Source organism: Bidens hawaiensis, unplaced genomic scaffold (genome assembly GCF_021521415.1).
Source record: "Bidens hawaiensis isolate Kalapana, Puna unplaced genomic scaffold, B.hawaiensis_p1.1 tig00000512_1, whole genome shotgun sequence".
Classification (NCBI taxonomy): domain Eukaryota; kingdom Viridiplantae; phylum Streptophyta; class Magnoliopsida; order Asterales; family Asteraceae; genus Bidens; species Bidens hawaiensis.
In genome coordinates this window covers 4,773,385-4,797,886 of record NW_027491033.1, presented here as the reverse complement: position 1 = coordinate 4,797,886, position 24,502 = coordinate 4,773,385, and the positions used below count along the sequence as shown (strand labels likewise).

General features: G+C 36.2%; 1 protein-coding gene and 1 pseudogene across 2 annotated transcripts; both read right to left on the bottom strand.

Annotated features, from left to right (window-relative positions):
* Positions 1-1,268: 1,268 nt before the first annotated feature.
* LOC143634582 (12-oxophytodienoate reductase 2-like) lies at positions 1,269-3,942 on the bottom strand. Its single transcript, XM_077102617.1, has 4 exons — positions 3,747-3,942; positions 3,381-3,652; positions 2,756-2,932; positions 1,269-2,145 (listed from the first exon to the last, which is right to left on the bottom strand). The coding sequence occupies exons 1-4, from the start codon at positions 3,833-3,835 to the stop codon at positions 1,553-1,555; spliced, it is 1,131 nt and encodes a 376-aa protein (XP_076958732.1). The 5' UTR covers positions 3,836-3,942; the 3' UTR covers positions 1,269-1,552.
* Positions 3,943-21,142: 17,200 nt separating this feature from the next.
* LOC143634570 (putative 12-oxophytodienoate reductase 11) lies at positions 21,143-22,992 on the bottom strand (annotated as a pseudogene). The gene is made up of 3 exons (XR_013153886.1): positions 22,694-22,992; positions 22,077-22,611; positions 21,143-21,751 (listed from the first exon to the last, which is right to left on the bottom strand). The product of XR_013153886.1 is annotated as a putative 12-oxophytodienoate reductase 11 (transcript).
* Positions 22,993-24,502: the final 1,510 nt, after the last annotated feature.

Sequence of the window (24,502 nt, the reverse complement as noted above, 5' to 3'; positions counted from 1 at the left end):
CCACCACCACCGTCGTCACCGCCATCATCAAAGTTGTCGTTGTCACAGTCGTAATTGCCATTTTTTTATAGTATTTTATATCTATATATTTTGATATAAGAATATATTTTTCATTTCTATTTTATTTCTGTATTTTTTATTTATTTATTTTTAATACCAAACAGACTAAGTAATAACTTATTCAATTTACATGGGTTAAGTTGAGATAGAAATATAAAGGCTCACTTCTTATTCTCTTATCTCATTCTTTAAAATAGAGAGAAATGTAAAGACTCACTCCCTGAGAGGACTCACATCTGAAAATGAATAATTAGTACCAAGGATGGGGGGAAAGAATAGATTAATGACTTCACACCAAATCAAGTCTTTCAATTGGTGAGAGTTCTTTTGTGATCTTTTAAAAACCTTCTAGTCTTCCAAATCTATCTTATTCAATTATTCACAATTAGATAATATTTGCTTATTACTCTTCTCTTCCGCGCGCTCACAAAAATGTTTGAAAGTGCTCACTCGATTTAATTCGGCTCGGTTTATAAACAAGCAGGGTAGCTCGGTTCGATTTGTAAACAAGCTAAACACGAGCAAAGGTATGCTTGCTCGTTTGGCTCGGCTTACTTTTTAATTTGTTAATTGTTATGTATGCACACACACACACTCGATCATACAGTTAAATAGACCCACTATATATCTAGTCTTTTTAAGTTCTAAATTTGTCAAAACCCTATTTCCATAAACATATTAGCCAACTCAGACCTCAGCTGCGCTTGTCTGCTCTCAATTCACGGTCACATTTCATGGCCTTATTCCTCACACTAGGGTTTTTTAAATTGGTCGTCGCTTGAAACTTGCACGATTGAGAAATGCTTGGAAAATTCTCGTTCGATTTTTGCTCAGTTTGTAAATGGCCAAGCACAAGCAAACCCTCACTTCTTTTGGTTCGACCAGCGAACAACCCTACTTCTGGTTAAAGACCAAAATTTGCGTGTTTCGTAATTTAATTTGGACTCATTTATGATTTCATGCTACTGCCACAGGTGATGGCCCATTACTAGGACTTGAAGACAAGACTAAATAAGTTGTGGCCAAATTTAGAGGTGTACAAATAAACCGGTTCCATGACATGAACCGAGCCGGTTTGGATCCAATACAACAGAAACCAGTTTGAAACCGTTGGTTTGAGACCGGTTGGATTTTTGCAGAAGAATCGGTTTGGACCCATTGGTTTGTGGCCCGATGACAAGAAGTAAAATACGGAGTAATACAATATATAGAATCAAAGTGGGAGCCAGTTTCTTTTAACAATAACCCTCAATAAACCAATAATAATAGAGCCTCAAAACAAACTAAGGGTGGGGAGGCATGGCATTATAAGTAGCTATTACTTTTAAGACATCGACAATTTTATCTCATTTATTTAACTCATGCAATAAGACAAGATATCACCAAACACATACATGTAAACAATAATTGCAAAACAAACAAAACAAGCACTATACTGGCAATGCCAAGATTCCCAGATTCTTCATTTTCACCAAACTCACTTCCATTTTACTCAAACCACGGATTCCAAAAACGGATAATCCGTATACCCAACAACCGGATCCAGTGTATAAAATGTCTCCCTATTATACTTATTAAGAGGCGCATTAAGCTCAAACCTTTTCGGCAGATCAGGATTCGCCAAAAACAAACGACCATACGCAACAAGATCGGTCCGATTTTCAACCACGGCATTATTACCATCTTCCATATCATACCCACCAGCTGAAATAAATGTTCCTTTAAAAGCTTTCCTCATAGGTACAAGACTATGAGGGCAATCAATTATTTCACCAACAGTTTTCATCCTAGGTTCCACCATGTGACAATAAAGAATGTTATACTTATTCAAAGATTCAGCCATGTAAAGGCCTAAAGTTTTTGGGTTTGAATCATCCGACTCCATGTAGTCCGCAAATGGGGATAATCGGATGCCAACTTTATCTGCCCCGATCTCATTCACGATGGCTTCAATTACTTCTAGAGCAAATCTGCAACGGTTTTCTAGAGAACCACCGTACTCGTCTGTTCGGTCGTTTACTCCATCTTTCATGAATTGATCAATTAGATAGCCGTGGGCCCCATGAATCTCGACTCCATCAAAACCTGTAATTTAGTAAAAAGTTGTGAACCAAAATAACCAAATAAATTTATAGAAAAACTTGGAACCAAGGGTTTCGCTATGCATAAAACTGAAAAAACCAAACCATAATAACCGAACCCAAACAAAAAAAACCGACTGTTTAGTTTTATCCTTTTGTAGAAAACAAACTTTCGGTTTGATTTTGGTTTTGCATGAAACTAAAACCGAACCGAATGTATAGAGTTTCATTTGTTATTTGAACGTTAAGTAAGTTATATGCCTTCAAAAAAAAATAAATTTATAAATATTTAATAAATAGTGTAACCCAAATTTTTCAGCCAAAATGTATAATAATCAATTAATCATTAATTAACAAAAAGATTTAAGCCCAAATGCATTATTTTGGGCCAACCTTTTTTTCGACCCAAAAATTTCAAGCCAAATGGTAAAACCGAAAATAGAACCAACCCCAAGACCAAACCAAAAACCAAAACCATTTAATTGTCAAAAACTCAAATATTGATTTTTTTGGTTTTTGGTTTTGGTTTTATCCCAAAGCCGAAAAAACCTTTGTTTGTTTGATGGATTATATATAATAAACCGATTCTAGCATTAATGAAGAACTTATGTTACCAGCTTCTATTGCATTTCTTGCAGCAACTCTGAAATCATTAACAATAAGAGGAATCTCTTCGGTTGTGAGCTTCCTTGGAGGTGTAAACCTTGCAACGTCAATGCCATTGGCTCGTATTTGATTCGTTAGTCCTTTGTCTGTACTAGATATTGGGGCTTGCCCATTTGGCTGAAAACCTGATGCAAAAACATATGTTAAAAAAGCTTAATAATGTTTCATGGTAATAATATTAAGCAAAATTAGCAAAAATAACCATTTTAATCATTGCCCCTTAACTTTTTTTTATTAAATCTGTTGTGCCAAAGTGATCAAATCTGTTGCGCCAGTATAAAACTTATGGCACCAAATTGACACATATCGCGTTTTGGTTGATCAATAATATTAAAAAGCCCATTACTTTATTAATCATCTCAGTCATATTGGGTATTCTTATAATTTTCTCATATTTTATCCTTTCTCAATCCTCATCAAAATCGCTTCGAAATAAGGTTCGATTGATTCGGGGGAACGATTTTGAACAAATTAGGGCTTTTCAAAGGACTTTGAACTTTAAAATATACGAAAAAAAGTTACAAAATTTAACAGATTTTGGTTGCAAAATAGGAGATTAATTAAGAACAATACCAGTATTAGAAACCCTGCCAACATGCCAAATTTGACAGAAAAAGACTCCGCCTTTGGCATGAACAGCATCCACAATAGGCTTCCAAGCTTCCACTTGTTCTTTGGTCCATATACCCGGAGTCTCCGGGTACCCTTGTGCAGTGTCAGACACACCAGTGGCTTCCGAAATCAGAAACCCACCTTTGGTTGTTCTTTGTGAGTAATATAAGATCGCGTGTGGCTGAGGAACATTGCCGTAGGATCGTTGCCTTGTTAGCGGTGCCAAAACAACCCTGTATAAGTTGATAAAATCAAGTTAATTGAAAATAATTTTCTCTTTGGCATTTCGTCGAACAGTTGGTGTGCAGATAAAGTCAATGAAATTACCTGTGAGAAAGGTCAAATTTGCCCATTTTGTAGGGAGTGAGAAGTGGGATTTTAGCTGCTGCTGCTGCTACACCGTTCTTGTATGCCATTTTTGGAGTATCTGATATTGATTCTATTGCAGATTTGTTCGAATGATTTATAGGCGTCTGGTTCCGTGAATGATTTGAAGGCAGAGAATTCAGACCTTGATTTCACACAATGATCGAAATGAAGCACCTGTCTACCTCGTGAAGTGGACCTTCAACGCTTTAAAATTATTATTTCGAATATATTAATTTGTGACACTTTTATTTTCATTTTTTAATAGAAAGTTCACCAAAGTTATGTTGTTTTAAATTAAGCCACGTAAATTGAGAAGGTCGGTCAGGCTTGGGTGACGAGTTAAAATGGATTCAAGTGAGAACATACCCGAGTCTATACGGATTATAAGAAAATTGGAAAAATAAGTTATGGTTAAAACGAGTAGCTTTAAATTTTTATTTTTCTAATTGAGGTTAAAAACGGTTTTTTATAGTATTGTGAGCTTATTTATTTTTTATTTACGTTACAATAATTTTATAAAAACGGAGTAGTATCAAATATTACGACCAGTGAAGTTTTATATTAGATATGGCTACATGTTCTATAAAGTTTATATCAAAATGTAGATATATATAATAGATCGCAACCCTATAATTTTTTTATATAACATTATGTACTAAAATTATCAAAGAAAAACATTAAAATATATTAAAAAAAACTCGCATAGGTCCAAATGATAAAAATGTTGGTAAAAATACATTTACCCTTAAATTAGGTTATCTAGCTTGTAATTGTTTTCTACAACCATGAAACGTATAGAATCAACAAATAAAAAATATTGTCAATCAAAATTCAAATTTAAACATTCTCATAATCACTTTAAAATCGAATAGAACTTTTGTTCTAGATCTTTGAGCTTAAAATGTTATCAGGTCAACTAATTTTTATTAACTGAAACGTCACAAGTAAACTTATTTATTAAATTAATCGTGTTTGGGTAATTTGTTTAACAAATTGGTTACACTTGCCGATCAAACAACTAATTAATTGTTTTTGTGTTGTGTTACGGATAATGTCGAGAATGGTTGCTCCTAATGTGCATAACATTTTAAATTTAATAAATAAGACAGTATTATGACCAATGTCACACTCTCACTACATCTGATTAACATGATATCCAATTTTTACAATTTGTCTATTTAAAATTAGTTTTGCATCAAAGACAGCGTCTATTTGTAATTGGTACATGGTTTGTGTTTGAATTTGTATTATCAAAGTAGTAACCTTTTAATATTAAACTGACATTTTTAGTTACTTAGCTTTATTTTAATTAATATTATTTGCAGTAGTTAACTCACACGCTCACACACCAATGTTAATCTCTACCGTTACTTATAAATTATAATAATAGGTTACTGAAGATTGGAAATTAATGCTGGCCGTCCGATAAGATTCAAGATTGAATATAGGCCATTCGATAAGGATGGATTAAAAGCGGTTATCTTTCATCACATACTAACTACCCCACTAACCCATTTACATGGGTACCACCCACTACTTAACATAGTTATAAAAAATTTTAAGCTTTCGTTATGCATGCAACCATATTAAAGTTTTAGTTTTGATTTTCAACGGTTCTTCTCACACAACATGTCCACTATCTCCTACAAAGTTGGGAAGTGGAGTTTTAACTACTATGATAGTGACTATGACTCTATATATTGAATTCTAGTTACCACAAATGCATTATTTATTTTGTTGTTAAGTGAATCTTATCATGGATAAAGAATATAATCATCACACAACTCTCTATGATGAGGAGGAACGTCAATTAATTTATTTTTTTCTAAGTTTGTAGGATCTAATCGTCTAATCATTTATCCCTTTTTACTTGTAGTTTTCGTCTATTCTTGAAACCGATAACATTGTTGATGACATTCCCGTGAAGGTAGGCATGTTTAACTTATTTCGGTTTGTTTTGATTATTTTGCTATTACAATAATATAAATTTGTGACATATGAAGTTTGCTAACCTAGCAATGTGTTTGAATACAAGAAATTTCTGTTGAAGCTCCCAAACAATACCCACATGTACGTTGATGTTTTTTTGGTTTCTTTAATTGTTAGGATGTAAAATTGTTAATGTTGGTTTTACAAGGATTTTCTAACTGTTTGGTTTTGTGGTTTTAGCTGCAGCAAGTTGTCAAGGTTGAAATTGAACCGTCCATTCTTCAAAGGGTTATAATATAATTAGCTTATTTGTTAGTTAGGCTACCAAAATCAACTGCTAACATATTTTCTATTATATAAATTACAAGAAACATATTCTTTTTCCAACGAGTTAGACTCCTTGGATAACATCCCTTTGTATTGTTGTGTGTTGCAAAAAGGACGTTGACCTCGAGTTTAACAAGGAGGTACCTATTTGATAGTTGTGTTTGCTGAAATTATTTAATAGTTGATTAATATATTTTGTCTTAGGTTGTCAAGGCTAACAGAATCAACAAACGCTACAAGGCACTTGATAAATGGAAATGGGAGGATGTTATAGCGATTGTTAGCTCTAAAGATGAGTCTGATGAGGGTCGTGTGCCTACTAAAAGGACCAAGTATGGTTGGGTTGACAATCGAGTTGATCTTGACTGAAGATGGCGTCACTTACTTTTTTTTAGTAATATCATGATGTATCTGCACTTATGTTCTCGTGTCAGTTGTTTCACATGCTTTGTTTTTCTTTTCTTTTTTTTTTGGTTTTGTTTTTTTAGTGTCGTTTAAACTATGTATTATTTTCATTAACATGGTGAATTATGTGACTCTTGCATTTTAATTTTATTGTTAACATATGAGTTGTATTGTTGCACTTTTTGGTGTGTGCTATTTATTTATTTATTTATTTTTATGTAGATTGATAAATGTTAACCCCAATTGTTTATTATATCAAAATTAATCACATGTTATGCGGTTATAGATTTATATGTGCAAGTGTGCAACATTCAAATAATAAATCTTTTTGTTATTCCTAACACCCACTAACCCCATTTTACATATAACCCATGATCTCCCACAAAATAAGGGAACCTATACCGTTTGTTAGCATGCTATAATTTGGGTTTGCTTTTCAATTCAAGATTTTATAAATTTCTATAATAATTGTTTCATATCTATATTATATATTAAGGTTTAAACATGATATGAGGGATGCATTATTTGTTTTACAAAATACCATTAATACCTAAAACAAAGCTTACATGCAACACGAATGTTACTTATAACCTTTATTACGTTTTCATGCACAATGCTTGCGCCTATTGCCTTCATTGAAATAATTTGATTTTAAATTCTGAAAAAGGTAAGCATTGTGCATCATGTTGAAGCAATACAATTATAATTTGTTACTAAATTAATTAATGTAATCACATTTCTAAGTTGATATTCCCGTCCACCGAACAGGTCAACTACTAGTTATAATGAGTATTGAACCCTCAAATGCTGGTAAAGAAACACCACCTTCACTTAACATTATTATAATAGTAAATTGCTCTATAGGCGATTAGTGATTTTTGTTGGACGGCAGCAGGCAAAAATTTTTAACAAAACAAAACGGTCATGGCAATTGGCAAGGAGCCAGAGCACCTAATGCAAACTTTATCCAATTAGTTTATAAATGCATTTTGTTTAGTATAATACAATTCCATCATTTTCAAGTTATCAAAAATGATGTGGTGCCTGATATGTGAATAGTTAGACCTTGCGACAAGGTACTTGATACGTTGGATCTCGAAATACCCAGCCTATCAGGTATGATTGATCCGGTCCAAGAGAAACCGGAAACGGGCCAGTAGGTGCAAAACTACACTCAAAGGCCTAAACTAACTATTCACATACCGGCCCGTTACAAGAATGATGCAACAATATTGGAAGATTGTAAGAGAAAAATATAATTATTTACCGTCCTTAATTTATGTTATTTGAATATCGTATTTGTTTAGAAGATTGTTTCTTCGTGCTCAAATTTTGTTATTTTTTTCCTTTAATACTCTTGTGTTTTGGAATAAAAATCATCTGAAAAATTTATTTTTCCACATTCTTGTTATTCTTTATTTTTTTCTCTTGGAGATTGACCGTTTCGAATAGGTCTTATTAGTACTGCAGCTGCATTTCATAATATGACATAGACCATTCATATACCAAGATGCCATTATAAAATGTCATGAAGGGCGCGCGCGCACGCACACATATATATATATAATATTGCTGATGAGAGTTATTTTTATTTGACCTTTATATAGATTTGAAAAAAAACATTTTATTCAGAATATGCAATACACCATTGCGTGTATTGTGTTATAATTTTTTTGAGTTTATGTTACGCTTGTATGGTGTTGAAAGTCAAACAATGGGGTTGGTATTCACTAACAAAGACAAAATCTTTAATCACACTTAGATAGATTGGAAGAGTTTTGGGATGTAACGAAAAGAACTAAGAAAACAAAGAAAACAAATGGTGGTTAAAAAAATATAATTAAAAAGACAAACCCTTAAAAATTAAATGTGCATGTGCGTCTTTTTCATGAATGTGGACTAAAAGTGGTAAGAATTAAGATACTAAGATACAGTTGATAATTATATTTTAAAAAAAGGAAAAAGATACGGTTGATAATAGCCCAGGTCAATGTGCATTCTATTGCGCAAGTGGTGACCTCATGAAAGAAGACTCTTTTTTTATTCTTGTGTTTCGTCCTTATATTTCACTTACAAGACTCATAGTTCCAAAATTCTTAATTTGGCCACTTGATTGGTAAAGTTAAAATATAAAAGAATACAAAAATGAGAAATGTAAGAATGATTTGTGATCACATAAAAAACCTTTAAAATAAATTCAAAAAAAATAATAAAAAAATCATAACTCAAAATATAAATAGAAAACGAAAAAAAATTAAAAACTAAAATGTTTCCGCCGTCATTCCGTTCAAATAATAAAAATATAAAAAAAATTTGACGAAAAAACACAATGCCGAGATCAAAGACACAATGACGAAAATTAACAAAATACACAATTATAACTGAAAACAGACACAATATAAACAATGCCGAATATAATATAGCACAATGTTGAGTAATATAACACAATATAAAGAAAAAAAGACACAATGTCAAACAAAAAAGACATAATCAATTACGAAAAAAATTCACGTACCATTGTGTTTTTTTATGAGAACGAGAAAGACGGTGTAAACATTATTGTGTTTTTACATTTTTCTTTTTAATTAAATTTTTAGTTATGATTTATTTATTTATTTTAATTTTTTTTGAGGAGTTTTTTTGTGTGGCTACAGTTTTTTCCCATCCTTCTCATTTTTGTTCCCCTTTGTAGAATAACTTGACCCTTCAAATAAAATCTTCTACGAAAATGATGAGGAAATATCGATACCCGAACTTGCTTTGGTCGGGAATAAGGATGCTAATTAGAAATCTACTATAGAGGAAACAAGGGATGAGCGACCATAAATACCTAAACTCGAACTATAATATTCTTCTGCTTTGTTTAATTTCTAGTTCGCCCTTTATAAGAATATAGCTTAAATTTCTTAAAAAGTTTATTATCTACTATGATTTATCTTTGTATAAACTAGTCAGACGTCCGCACGATGTAATGTCACACCCCCATCTAGGGCCTAGGAGTGCGACCCAATAGTTGGTATCGTATTTGTAAATAAATCAGAGTTGCGTTAATTTGCGGAAGACTTATAAAACTTTAAGGATCGAAAGTGTAATTTATATATACATTCAAAAGACGGGAATTATAAAATACCCGTTTAAGTTGTTACAAAAATATTATTTGTTTATGTTTACAAACCACCATATTAAACTTATACAAAATAAATCCGAGCCATCGGATATTAGTAGCACTTCGTCATTCCAAGCGCTATCATTGTTCACCTGCAAAATGTAAGAAAATACGTCAGCAACGAATGCTGGTGAACACGCTGACGAAAAATTATTTTCTTTTACTTTATTACCCCTCGAGACTACGCCTGCCTCGGCCCAACGTGGCTTAGGAATAACAAAGTCAAATAACACATTATAAATACGAGCCTCTACTCTAGGTCACCTCAGCAAACACCGCAGCGTTCGACTTAGTTAAGTACCCGTAAATATACACAACGGTTTTACTCCCTGCAGGAGAGCATCCTACGACCAAGGGTGGTGCGATCATGCCCATTCATCGCATAGTATCACCTATGTAAGGATCCAGACATATGTATACCACATCTTTAGGTCTAGGTGTATACCCTTTATTTATTACGGTTTTAGGAACACATAGTTCCTTGTAAACAATTTCATAAAACAAGTTGACTCATTTTAAAATAAGTAAAAGTTTGGGGGCGTATTCACCTTATCTCTTTAGGATCGGCTTCACTCACCGTCCAAGGGTCTTTCCCTTCTTTATCTCCCACCTATAGTACGAGTATAAATATTTGTTAGTCGGATACACGATCCGGCTTAAGACCTTTAGTCTTATCTCAATCCTCGATGAAACTTTAGTTCATTTTCTTTTACTTGAAAACCTTTAGTTTAAAAGTAAATTATAAACCTTTAGTTTCTATTAAAAACCCGACGTTTCTTCTTCTCCAAGAAACGTATTATTTTTCTTTTATTATTTAAGAATACTCATTATTCATTAAATAATATTTTCATAACAAAGAGCATACATATATACTTACACACACATATATATATATATATACGTATCAATATTCAATATTTTATCTTTCATTCATTTCTTTGTTATGTTTATTTATCTTTTATCGAGGTATCGAGTATAACCTCGACTTAAAGCTTAAGCATTTTAATATAATATTATATTATATTCAGTTGACATTACGCCTAACCTTATTGGCGTATTGGAAACCCTACAAAATTGAGCAGCACTCCGACGCCGCTTTACTTCTTGATCAATTCTTTTCTCGACACGCAAATCGATGAACGCCAATCTTCAACACACGATGGCACGTACTTCGAGAACAAACACCATGCTTGGTATGTATGTGGGTGGAGGGTGGCACGCACTTCGAGGAAATGTTTATACACAAGCGAAAGATCGGGACACGTTTATCGAGGAAATATGGTACGCTTAACGAGGTATGACTAAAGAGAGATTAGAGAGAAGTGAGAGCAGATTTGGTGTGCAGAAATGAGCTGCCCTTGGCTGCTATTTATAGACCATCTCTGGGGTCCCATCGCGTACCGCGCCCAGTCCCTGGGCACCCGTCGCGTACAGCGACGTAGCCCAGGTGAGTCTCCCAGTAGGTCTGCCACGTGTTGACACGTGGCAGAAGATGTGCCACGTGTTGACACGTGGTGGACGTCGTGCCACGTGTGGCCACGTGTCAGGACACGTGGCGACTGATGTGCCACGTGTGGAAACGTGGCTCGCCACGCGTCTCGCTGTCAGACATCCCATCGCGTACCGCGATGGGTTTTCCTTTTGACCCGGCGCGTACCGCTGTGGGTCTAGAAAACAGAATTTTTATTTTTAACCCTCAACTTTGGAATTTGGCCATTTTAGTCCCTTAACTTTGGAAAGTTGATATTTTTGAACTCGAAATTTTCGTGTTGTTACATCCTCCCCACCTTGAAACAAATCTCGTCCTCGAGATTGCTTTACATAAACAAATGGGGGTATTTCTTTCTCATTTCTGATTCGAGTTCCCAAGTATATTCGAGCCCTCTACGCGAGTCCCATTTTACTTTCACAATTTTCAACGTTCTTTTTTAGTTTCTTTGTTTTCGAATCTTCGATTTGTATTGGACGTTCTACGAATTTTAAGTTCTCGTTTATTTCTATGTCTTTTAATGGCATAGCCAAAGATTCATCGGTCAAGCACTTACGCAGATTCGAAACATGGAATACATCATGTATCCCTTACATTTCCTCGGGCAGTCGCAATCGGTATGCAACAGTGCCGATTCGTTCAAGTACCTCGAAGGGTCCAACGAATCGAGGACTTAACTTTCCTTTCTTACCGAAGCGAACAACGCCTTTCCAAGGCGAGACTTTCAATAACACTTTGTCACCAACATTAAACTCTAAAGGCTTACGACGGACATCGGTGTAACTCTTTTGGCGATCACGTGCCGTCTTAAGTCGTTCACGGATTTGGAGAATCTTGTCGGTGGTTTCTTGGACTATCTCGGGTCCAGATAATTGATTGTCTCCGGTTTCAGACCAACACACAGGCGTTCTACACCTACAACCATATAACGCCTCGAATGGTGCGGTTTGAATACATGCGTGATAACTATTATTATACGAAAATTCCATTAGGGGTAAGTGGTCATCCCAACTTCCACCTAAGTCGATCACACAAGCGCGGAGCATATCTTCCAACGTTTGAATCGTCCTTTCGCTTTGCCCATCGGTTTGTGGATGATAGGCAGTGCTAAGGTTAAGTTTCGTACCAAGAGCTTGTTGGAAGCTTTTCCAGAAATGAGACGTAAAACGACTATCTCGATCAGATATTATAGAAAGCGGTACTCCATGTAACGAAACGATAGTGTTTACATAGATACGCGCTAATCTATCCATAGAGTACGACTCATTAATAGGTATAAAGTGTGCGGATTTCGTAAGACGATCCACAATTACCCATATTGCATTGTGTTGTCGAGTCTTCTTCGGGAGTTTAGTAATGAAATCCATAGTTATTAACTCCCACTTCCAAACGGGAAGTTCGGGTTGCTGAAGCAATCCTGAAAGCCTTTGATGTTCAGCCTTGACTTTCAAACATTTCGCAACATGCGAATCGACATCCCTTTTCATTCCATTCCACCAATAGTTTGCCTTTAGATTATGGTACATCTTATCACTTCCGGGATGCATCGTGTATTTCTACTTGTGAGCTTCATTCAAGATTTTCTCACGCAGTCCTCCAACGATTGGTACCCAAATTCTATTTCCGAGTCTAAGGATACCATCGTCACCCTTGACTAATGAGTCAATGGTGCCATTACGTTTTTCGTCGGAGATTTGGTTTTCATTGATCGCTTGCGTTTGCGCGGATTTGATTTGTTCAAAGAGATTGATTTGAAGTTCTAAGCGCAATGCTCGAACTCTTTTGGGCTTCTCATGTTCCTTGCGACTTAAGGCATCAGCCACAACGTTGGCCTTGCCTTTATGGTAAACAATCTCATAATCGTAATCATTGAGCGTTTCCATCCATCGCCGTTGGCGCATGTTGAGCTCTTTTTGATCAAAAATGTGTTTCAGGCTTTTATGATCAGTGTACACGGTAAATCTTGCTCCACAGAGATAGTGCCTCCATATCTTTAGTGCAAAGATTATGGCGCATAACTCTAGATCGTGAGTCGTATAGTTCTTTTCGTGTACCTTGAGTTGTCGAGACGCATAAGCGATAACTTTCTTGCGTTGCATTAGTACACATCCCAAACCAGAATGGGATGCGTCACTAAAGACTACAAAATCCTCAGTACCTTCTGGCAAAGCCAAGATAGGTTCGTGGGTGAGTTTTTGTTTAAGTATATCAAACGCCTCTTGTTGCTTCGTTCCCCATTCATACTTGATGTTCTTGCGAGTTAAAGAAGTTAGGGGAACGGCGATTCGAGAGAAATTTTCGATGAACCTACGGTAATAGCCGGCCAAACCTAAGAAACTTCGGATCTCTGTTGGCGACTTCGGGACCTCCCACTTGGAGATAGCTTCAATCTTAGCGGGGTCCACTTGAATACCGTTAACATTGATGATGTGACCAAGAAATTGCACCTCGTGCAACCAGAACTCGCATTTCGAGAACTTGGCGTACAACTTCTCGGTTCTAAGAATTTCAAGCAAAGTACGGAGGTGGACTTCATGATCGGACTTTGACTTAGAATAAATAAGTATGTCGTCGATGAATACGATAACAAATTTATACAAGTAAGGTTTGCAAATACGGTTCATCATGTCCATGAACGCGGCCGGAGCATTAGTAAGTCCAAACGGCATAACCGTGAACTCATAATGTCCATACTTTGTTCGAAACACGGTCTTTGGAATATCTTCGGATTGGACTTTAAGTTGGTGATAGCCGGAACGAAGATCAATTTTTGAAAAGAAGCTATCACCTTGAAGTTGGTCGAAAAGATCATCGATACGAGGGAGTGGATAACGGTTATTGATTGTGACTTTGTTCAACGCACGATAATCAATACACATTTGCATGGAACCATCCTTCTTCTTGACAAACAAAATTGGCATTCCCCACGGCGTCGAACTTGGTCGAATGAAACCCTTCTCCAGTAATTCATCAAGTTGTTTCTTTAACTCCTTCATTTCAGTTGGCGCTAAGCGATACGGAGCTTTGGCGATAGGATCAGTACCGGGAACAAGATCGATCCTAAACTCTACTTCACGATCGGGAGGGATTCCGGGAAGTTCATCAGGAAAGACATCAGAAAAGTCAGAAACGATAGGAACATCTTTAATTTCTTTTGTCTTGGACTCTTCAATGACGTAGGCCATGAATGTGAGGCATCCTTGATTTAAACATTTGTTAGCCCTAATCATAGAGATTATGCTAACTTGGCCAGCGTCTTTGTCCCCTTCAATTCGAATCGTTCGCTTATCGGGGGCTTGAAGTTCAATGATTTTGCTATTGCAGATGATACGGGCATGGTTATCGGATAACCAATCCATACCAAGTACAATATCAAAACCATCCAGACTCATAGGCAATAAACAGATAGGCAACAAATAACCAGCTAAAAGGATTTTTCCGTTTCAAGGGCTTTGGAGATCTTAACGATTTCACCACTAGCAGTCTCGACGCTTAGAGTTTTATCTAATTTTGTTAATGGTTCGTTTAATAGACTACAAAAATTATAATCTATAAAACTTAGATTGGCACCCGAATCAAATAAAACTCTAGCATAGGTGTCGTTGACTAAAACATACCGGTGATGGTTTCCGGCAGGTCGGCGGCTTTCTTTGTGTCGAGTACAAAGACTCGAGCGTTTCCTTTCTTGTTTTGGCCACTTCCACCCGCACCACTAGCGGCGGGTTTGTTCTTTGGGCACTCGAAACTCAAATGTCCCATCTCCTTGCAATTGTAGAAAGTCATCTTCTTTTTCCAGCAATCAGCAACATCGTGACCTGTGCGATTGCATGATTCACAAACTTTAGAAGGCGGGGCGAAGTTGCATCGTCCCTTGTGATACCTCCTACAAATCTTGCATTGCGTGGCGTTTGAATTAAATCGGCTTTGGTTCACGCCTTTACCTTTGAATCGATTGTTTCCACCGCTCGTTCTTCCTTGAGTTGATGTTGTCGTAACCTTCTTGTCTTCTTCCTTGTTACGAACCATGCCGCCCATCAAATAACCGGTCAACTCCATCGCAGAGTCAGCGGTTTAGGGTAGGTGTGACCTTACCATATCGCGGATTTCCCGCGGGAGTCCCCAAATATATCTTGTAACTTTGCTGGACTCAGGGTTAACCAGCTGGGGAACAAGGCGACAGTACTCCAGGAATTTAGTGTTGTACTCCCGAAGATTTGTCCCCACAACCTTATGATTGAGAAATTTCGTTTGGATTTGATTGGTTTCGTGCATGGGACAAAACTTTTCCATCACCACGGCCTTAAACTCCTCCCATGTCAGGCCATACATCACGTCTCTTCCCTTACTCATCAACAACGCATTCCACCATTCGTGCGCTTCTCCTTTGAACATTAGAGCTGAGTATTGAATTTTCTCTTCCTCGGAACACTTACTTGTTATTACAATCGTTTCCATATCCTCAAGCAACCTCACCGTAGTGATGGCTCCCTTGTCACCATGGAATTCTTTTGGTCCATAGTACTTGAAGTCCTTAAACGAACACCCACTAATTTTCATTTTCTTAAACTTTTGCCTAACTCCACCATCGGCGTTAGACTCATGCACACTCTCTTCAACTCGAGATGGATTAGGACGAGATTTAACAGGTTTAGAAGGATTAACAGATTGAGATTTTCGAGATTGTCAAGAGTGAGATCTATTCAAAGATTCCTCCCTAACCGCATCTTTTATCATCTTTTGAATTTTATTCATGTATTTTTCGGGAATTTCTTCCTCTTGCTCGTTCTCGGGGCCTTTCCCATTGTCTTTGATTTCTTTTTCTTTACGAGCATTCTCGTTATTATTGCTTTGTTCAAACATTTTCTTTTATCTTTTTCAATATAGTCTGAAAATTTTAACAACGTTTCTTTCATTAAATACACATTTTTATTTCACACATATATATATATCACATAAGATATATATATATATATATATATATATATATATATTTTACAATACAAATATATATATCGTTCCAACGATATATATATTATCCTATCATTACATTAGAACGTTTCAAATGTTCTTTATTATACACATATTACACATAGGATTATATTAACACACATCTTCATATTCCACTTCTCCCCACCATCTTCAGTCTTTCAAGAACTTCTTCACTACCCTTGTTAACTTGTTGCATTTGTGAAGAAGTTTCTCTCCCATCTTTTTCTTCTTCTTTCCTTCCTCATCTACCTTCTTTCTCCAGTCGTCGGTCTCGTGCAGAGCACGATCCAAATGCTCTTCATACGACTGCGGGACTACGTTTGAGTATCCGTATTGCGGAGGTGGGTCGCAGTAACCCAGTGTCACCATCTCGTAATGATTCCGCGGTTCAGGATACAGGACGTAAGTCTGGTCAGATGCAAGGTAGAGGTATGTCTTAGCGGCTTGATTTTGCTCGCGAATCTCATCAGCTTGCTCTTGAATTGAAGGAATTCTCCCTTGAAATGGCGGGAAGCTTGACGAAGCTTGGTTCCTTAGTTGCTCCAGATATTGAACATACGGGTCGACGGAACCGTAGCTTGGATTTCGGGAAGTGAGTAATCCTTCCATTGAGCTTGATATATCGTTGGGGTTTCCAGGATGCTCTTCTTTCTGTTCTTCTTCATTTTCTTCTTCAAGGTCCTCCTCTTCATCAGGGTCCTCTTCTTCTTCGGGATCCTCCTCTTCTTCGGGATCCTCCTCTTCTTCTGGTTCACCTTCCTCCATAGGTTGTGTAGTTTCGTTCTCCATTGAGGGCATCTTGAAACTTTCGTAGGGCATCATCACCCTCATCTTGGGCTTGCGGGACGGCCTTTCGCCATTGTTGGGTTGTGAGTTGACTTCATTCATGGTGGAGCTTCCAGTAAGCCATCTCCGTGGGTCAGAGTGACACTGCATCCAGTCAGAGGATGGGGTTCGTGGTTCTTCTTTTATGGGTCGATTTGAAAGGAAGGTATAGGATAGGTGTGCATTTGGGAAATATCCAGTGGGGTAGTGTTGTGGCTCTTGTGATGGTTGATAAGTGGGAATCTCCGAGGGATGGTATGTCGGTATTTCAGATGGTTGATACATCGACATGGTTGGTGGGTGATAGCTGGAGTGTCTTGATGGTTCGACTCTTGGTTTTGGTGGACTTTCGGGAACATCTATCGGGTAGTGTCGGCTTCCGGGTTAATACACCGGTTTGGTCAAATCGTGTTCCACGTCTTGGTCAAAGTATGCCTCGTAGTATCCATCACTCATGTTGTCTTCGGGATAGGGTTCGGCAATTCCTGCTTCTTTAGCTTTGCGTATAAAGTTTGCGATATGTGCTTTGAATGACATCTACATTTCAGGTGGTTTAGAATGTGGAGGGAAAGAAAAGGTTACCAGCCTATCTTATCCCTAAAACACATAAACAATTATTTCCTATACTTGGATCGAAGCTTGGGTATTGTTTTATGATACAAAATTCGCTAAGATCGATGGCTTTGATATCAACCTATCAGACCCCCATCTAGGGCCTAGGAGTGCGACCCAATAGTTGGTATCGTATTTGTAATTAAATCAGAGTCGCGTTAATTTGCGGAAGACTTATATAACTTTAAGGATCGAAAGTGTAATTTATATATACATTCAAAAGACGGAAATCTAAAAATACCCGTTTAAGTTGTAACAAAAATATTACTTATAACACATTATAAATACGAGCCTCTACTCTAGGTCACCTCAGCAAACACCGCAGCGTTCGACTTAGTTAAGTACCCGTAAATATACACAACGGTCGTACTCCCTGCAGGAGAGCATCCTACGACCAAGGGTGGTGCGATCATGCCCATTCATCGCATAGTACCACCTATGTAAGGATCCAGACATACGTATACCATAGCTTGAGGGCTAGGTTTATACCCTTTATTTATAACGGTTTTAGGAACACATAGTTCCTTGTAAACAATTTCATAAAACAAGTTGACTCATTTTAAAATAAGTAAAAGTTTGGGGGCGTATTCACCTAATCTCTTTAGGATCGGCTTCACTCACCGTCCAAGGGTCTTTCCCTTCTTTATCTCGCACCTATAGTACGAGTATAAATATTTGTTAGTCGGATACACGATCCGGCTCCTTTAGTCTTATCTCAATCCTCGATGAACCTTTAGTTCATTTTCTTTTACTTGAAAACCTTTAGTTTAAAAGTAAATTATAAACCTTTAGTTTATATTAAAAACCCGACGTTTCTTCTTCTCCAAGAAACGTATGATTTTTCTTTTATTATTTAAGAATACTCATTATTCATTAAATAATATTTTCATAACAAAGAGCATACATATATACTTACACACACACATATATATACGTATCAATATTCAATATTTTATCTTTCATTCATTTCTTTGTTATGTTTATTTCTCTTTTATCGAGGTATCGAGTATAACCTCGACTTAAGGCTTAAGCCTTTTAGTATAATATTATATTATATTCAGTTGACATTACGCCTAACCTTATTGGCGTATTGGAAACCCTACAAAATTGAGCAGCACTCCGACGCCGCTTTACTTCTTGATCAATTCTTTTCTCGACACGCAAATCGATGAACGCCAATCTTCAACACACGATGGCACATGCTTCGAGAACAAACACCATGCTTGGTATGTATGTGGGTGGAGGGTGGCACGCACTTCGAGGAAATGTTGATACACAAGCGAAAGATCGGGACACGTTTATCGAGGAAATATGGTATGCTTAACGAGGTATGGCTAGAGAGAGATTAGAGAGAAGTGAGAGCAGATTTGGTGTGCAGAAATGAGCTGCCCTTGGCCGCTATTTATTGACCATCTCTGGGGTCCCATCGCGTACCGCGCCCGGTCCATGGGCACCCGTCGCGTACTGCGACGTAGCCCAGGTGAGTCTCCCAGTAGGTCTGCCACGTGTTGACACGTGGCAGACGATGTGCCACGTGTTGACACGTGGCGGACGTCGTGCCACGTGTGGCCACGTGTCAGGACACGTGGCGACCGATGTGCCACGTGTGGACATGTGGCTCGCCTCGCGTCTCGCTGTCAGAAATCCCATCGCGTACCGCGATGGGTTTTCCTTTTGACTCGGCGCGTACCGCTATGGGTCAAGAAAACAGAATTTTTATTTTTAACCCTCAACTTTGGAATTTAGCCATTTTAGTCCCTTAACTTTGAAAAGTTGACATTTTTGAACTCGAAATTTTCATGTTGTTACATGTAACGAGGTACATGCGAACGTTACCTGTGTTGGTACGCACGTAACCTCGCAATGGTACGTGCGTTACCCGGCAATGGTAGGTGGTTAACGTGGCATCGGATGGGTAACTGGTGTTGATAAGCGTGTCACACAGCGCCTATACTACCTATACCTGAGCAATCCAGCACGCACATTTCATCCGCGGAAATCAAGAAGCAAGGATGAAATGTACAATAATTTCAAATAAGCCTCTTTTTAACCCAACCATTTTGATACAAAACCCGTTCTGACTTGACATCGCTTTAACCCGAAGCTCGTTAATTTTGATCTGGTTGCTTTTGACATGAACCCGTCCCAAATGAGACCAAATTAACCCTTTTGTATTGACATGTTCCGACTCCAATCCGTTCTGACCCATGAGACAAACCCACCCGACCCGTATGCCGGTACTAAATGGTAATCACATTACACGTTAGGTATTTAAAATTAATAATCTGTAGCAATATCATATACTCAAGTTAAAACGAATAAAATGCTTCTTTTTAGGATGTAATTTAAAAAAAACAAAATATTAACGTGTGAAAATGTTATGACCGTTTAAAAGTCGTAGTGTTAGGTTTTTATAATAAGGGGTAAAAGTGTAACTATTATATAAATTAATAAGAATTGATTAAAGTTGAAGGACGAAAATTAAAACTATCTTGTTATAAAATTTGAATACAACCGTACGTGATGCCCTAGAATCTCATATTTTTCATGCATTGTGTTGTATATTTTGCTTAGTTTACTATACCTCTTAAATTTAAGAGGTGCATTGGATTTATGTTGTATATAGTATAGATATAGTCAGTATGGGATTGGATGATACTCGGCTCAATCATCTGAAATCACATACCAGTCTACACGAATCATATCCCAAATATTTATATTTATAATTTGTCATTCCCGTTAACCATTGTGTATTAATATTTCTTTTTAGTTGGCTATATATATATATAAAATATTTATTTTTTTATGAAATTTGTAGTTATAGATATATTTATATATTTGTGTGATGTGAAGCATATATATAAATAAAATTAACGTGTTAAACGTGAGAATCAAGTAAAGTAATTATATATACAAGTAGAGTAATTAATTATGTAATTACTCTATAATAATTAATCTATGATTTAATTACATAATTACTCTATAATAATTAATCTATGATTTCCAATATAGCCAAGCGCCCTCCTTTACAATCACTAAGAAAAAATAAATACCAATCGAAACCCTATCGTATCAGTACGTCTCTGTGATACATTTATGGTATTCATAGTTAATCTATGACGAGTCCTTGTTTTAATCAGGTAAAGTAAATATTACATAATTATGTAATATTTCATATTTTATTATATGTGTAATATTTCATATTTTAATTTGTAAGTGTTATATGAATAAAAACTATATAAAAGGATAATAGTATGGTGATTAAAAACGAAAGCAAATAGGTGTGAGTGTCTGAAAATGAATTGATATTTAAAAAGAAAAGAAAAGATTAATACACTTCTGCCAATTTTTGACCATATAAGCTTAAGGATGCTTCTATTAAACCATCGTTTTCATCGATCCTTCTATTCAGCTTTACGATATATCGGGTTGATTCATATATAAAATACCAAACTATATATATATATATATAATTACACAATAATAAATCATGTTTGAATACAAAATTACACAATAATAAATCATGCTTTAATACAAAAGAGAGCACCAAACAAACAAGCAGACACTAAATTGGCAATGCCAAGATTCCTGGAATCTTCAGTTTTCACCAAACTCGCTTCCATTCAACTCAGACCCCGGATTCCAAAAATGGATAATCCGTATACCCAATAACCGGATCCGATGTGTAAAACGTCTCCCTGTTATACTTATTAAGAGGCGCATTAAGCTCAAACCTTTTCGGCAAATCTGGATTCGCCAAAAACAAACGACCATACGCAACAAGATCGGTCCGATTCTCAGCCACAGCATTATTACCATCTTCCATATCATACCCACCAGCCGAAACAAACGTCCCATTAAACGCTTTCCTCATAGGTACAAGACTATCAGCACAATCATCCTTTTCACCAAGAGTTTTCATCCTAGGTTCCACCATATGACAATAAACAATATTGTACTTGTTAATAGATTCAGCCATGTAAAGACCTAAAGCTTTTGGGTTTGAGTCACCCGACTCCCTGTAGTCCGCAAATGGGGATAATCGGATGCCAACTTTATCAGCCCCAATCTCGTTCACAACGGCTTCAACTACTTCTAGAGCAAATCTGCAACGGTTTTCTAGAGAACCACCGTACTTGTCGGTTCTGTCGTTCACGCCGTCTTTCATGAACTGGTCGATTAGGAAGCCGTGGGCCCCGTGAATCTCGACTCCGTCAAAACCTGTAATTTCATACAAAGTTGTAAAAAGTAAATAAATAAATAAATAGTGTAACCCATTTATTTTAGCTCAAATGTATTATAATCAATTAAATAATAATTATAAAAAAAAAGATTTAAGCCCGAATGCATTTTTGTTGGCCAACTTTTTTTGCGACTCAAAATTTTCAACCCAAACCTAAAACCAAAACCAAACGATTTTTAAAAACTTAAAAAACAATTTTTTGGTTTTAGCCCAATACCGAAAGGACCAACTTTATTTGTTTCTTAGTATGATAGAATATATAATAATTAACAGCCTCTAGCAATGATCAAGAACTTATGTTACCAGCTTCAATTGCATTTCTTGCAGCGGTTCTAAAATCATCAACAACGAGTGGTATCTCTTCGGTTGTGAGCTTCCTTGGAGGTGTAAAGCTTGTAATATCAGTGCCACTGCCTTGTTTTAGATTCGTTAATCCTTTGTCGGTACAAGATATTGGGGCTAGCCCGTTCAGCTGAAAACCTGTTTTAAAAACGTATAAAGGGTAAATTCCATAACCATTTTAACAGATTTTGGTTGCAAAATAGGTGATTAATTAAGAACAATACCAGTATTAGAAACCCTGCCAACATGCAAAATTTGACAGAAAAAGACTCCGCCTTTGGCATGAACAGCATCCACAATAGGCTTCCAAGCTTCCACTTGTTCTTTGGTCCATATACCCGGAGTCTCCGGTAACCCTTGCGCAGTGTCGGAAACACCAGTGGCTTCCGAAATAAGTAACCCTCCTTTGGTTGATCTTTGTGAATAATATAAGATTGCATGTGGCTGAGGGACATTGCCGTACGATCGTTGCCTTGCTAAAGGGGCCAAAACAACTCTATATATACGCTCATAAAATTAAGTTATTAAAAGAATGCAATGTTTGTCATGTCGTTGGTGTGTAGAAATTGATTACGTACCTGTGAGAAAGCTGAAATTTGCCCATTTTGTAGGGAGTGACAAGTGGGCTTTTGGCATCTTCTTCCACGTTTTTGTATGTCATTGTTATAACTTATATATAGCTTCGATGGGATATTAATTCTGTGAATGAGTTTGAGATCAGAAGCCAACAATGAAGTGGTACTTATAGACGTCAGGTTCCATGTGAATGATTTGGAGGCAGAGAATACACACTTTGACTTCACACGAAGAAGCTGCTAGCAGCCATCCACCACCTGAAGTGGACGATCAACGCTTTATATTTTTTATTTCGAATGTAATTATTATTTGCGACCTTTTCATTTTTTATTTCTTAGCAGAAACTTCACCAAAGTTCTGGTGTTTCAAATTAAGCCACGTAAACTGAGAAGGTCGAGCGGGATTAATTGGGTTATGGATTCAAGTGAGAACGGGTTTGAGTCAATGCAGGTTATAAGAAAAATAAGTCATGGACAAAACTAGCATCATTAAAAATATATATACATATTTATTTGATTCAGGTTAAAACAGGTTTTAAACAAAATGGAGTGGATTAAAATGAGTTGTTTTAGAGAAAGTATTAGACTAGAGTGTCAAACTATGTTTTATTGTTTTTTGTTGACCGCCCCAAGGACATACTGATGTGGCTGGTTGACCACGAGTTCGAGAGGTCACACTCTGCCGGTATAGAGCCAGCCTTCAACACGATCAGCACCACGACGTATCAATTAGATCTTAGCCAGGTACATTGGGGTGCTGGCCAAGCAGATCACGGTCCTGACCCGACATAATCAAGATCCTATTTCTTTTTATTATATACATATATATATATTTATATATATATATATAGGGTAAGGATCTTAAGAGAACCCATTACAAATTGAGAACCATTTTAGACAACTAAAAACACCTTTAAAAAAATATTTTAAAAAATCATAAAACAAAAATTTTAAAAAAGTAAAAAAAAACAAAATTCTTATATTTCTGTCCGGTTTCATTAAAAACAAAAAAAAAACGTTGTATTATACACATATGTATAATTTTATTTAATCTTTAGTTACGTAATATACACATATGTATAGTATCATTTATCTTAAATTATACACATGTATATAAAAAAATCATGTAAATGTACATATCTGTATGTATTATACATATGTGTATATAATTTGCTAAACCGAGTTTTTTTTTAATGAAACTGGGATGTTAAAATAAGAATTTTGGTTTTTTTTTTACTTTTTTTCATTTTTGTGTGTTTTTTTATTTTATGATTTTTTTTATTTTTGTGTTTTTTGTGATTCAAAATGTTTCTCAACGTTCTCAATTTCAAAAAGGTTCTCTCATGATCTTGATTCTATATATCTATAATATATATAAACGAAAACAAAAAAATCCTAAGTGTCGCGATGTGGTCGCTCCCCCTTTTTTTGGAGTCACCAGATTTGCTTGATTTTTAAATGGAGGCTTCTCATGCATTTGACTCGAATTCACGGGTATGGGTCTTACCAATCCAGATATTTCTTAAACGGGTTATAACATCTCATTAAATTAAAAGTTATTCTCACCAATTTATTGATGTAAAAATCCTATAAAATAGGATATACTAAAAGATATTATATGATTTTTTTAAAAGATATTATTTATAATTAAGAAACAATTTTATAGTAAAAAAAATAAGCGGGTCTTGGGTCTCACCAACCTAGATAACTTTTAAACCGGGTTATAGCATCCTAGTTATCTGTGAAACACTTTTATCATCAAACATAAGTATATTATAAATTCCCTTAGAATAAATAAAATTAAACTCAAAA

What these genes read in the sequence shown, in the direction of transcription:
- LOC143634582 (XM_077102617.1), bottom strand. Translation starts at nt 3,835, where the DNA reads ATGGCATACAAGAACGGTGTAGCAGCAGCAGCAGCTAAAATCCCACTT. An exon ending in TGGCAGGGTTTCTAATACTG is followed by an intron (nt 2,933 to 3,380) that starts GTATTGTTCTTA and finishes TTTTTGCATCAG; the next exon opens with GTTTTCAGCCAAATGGGCAA. An exon ending in AAGAAATGCAATAGAAGCTG is followed by an intron (nt 2,146 to 2,755) that starts GTAACATAAGTT and finishes ACTAAATTACAG; the next exon opens with GTTTTGATGGAGTCGAGATT.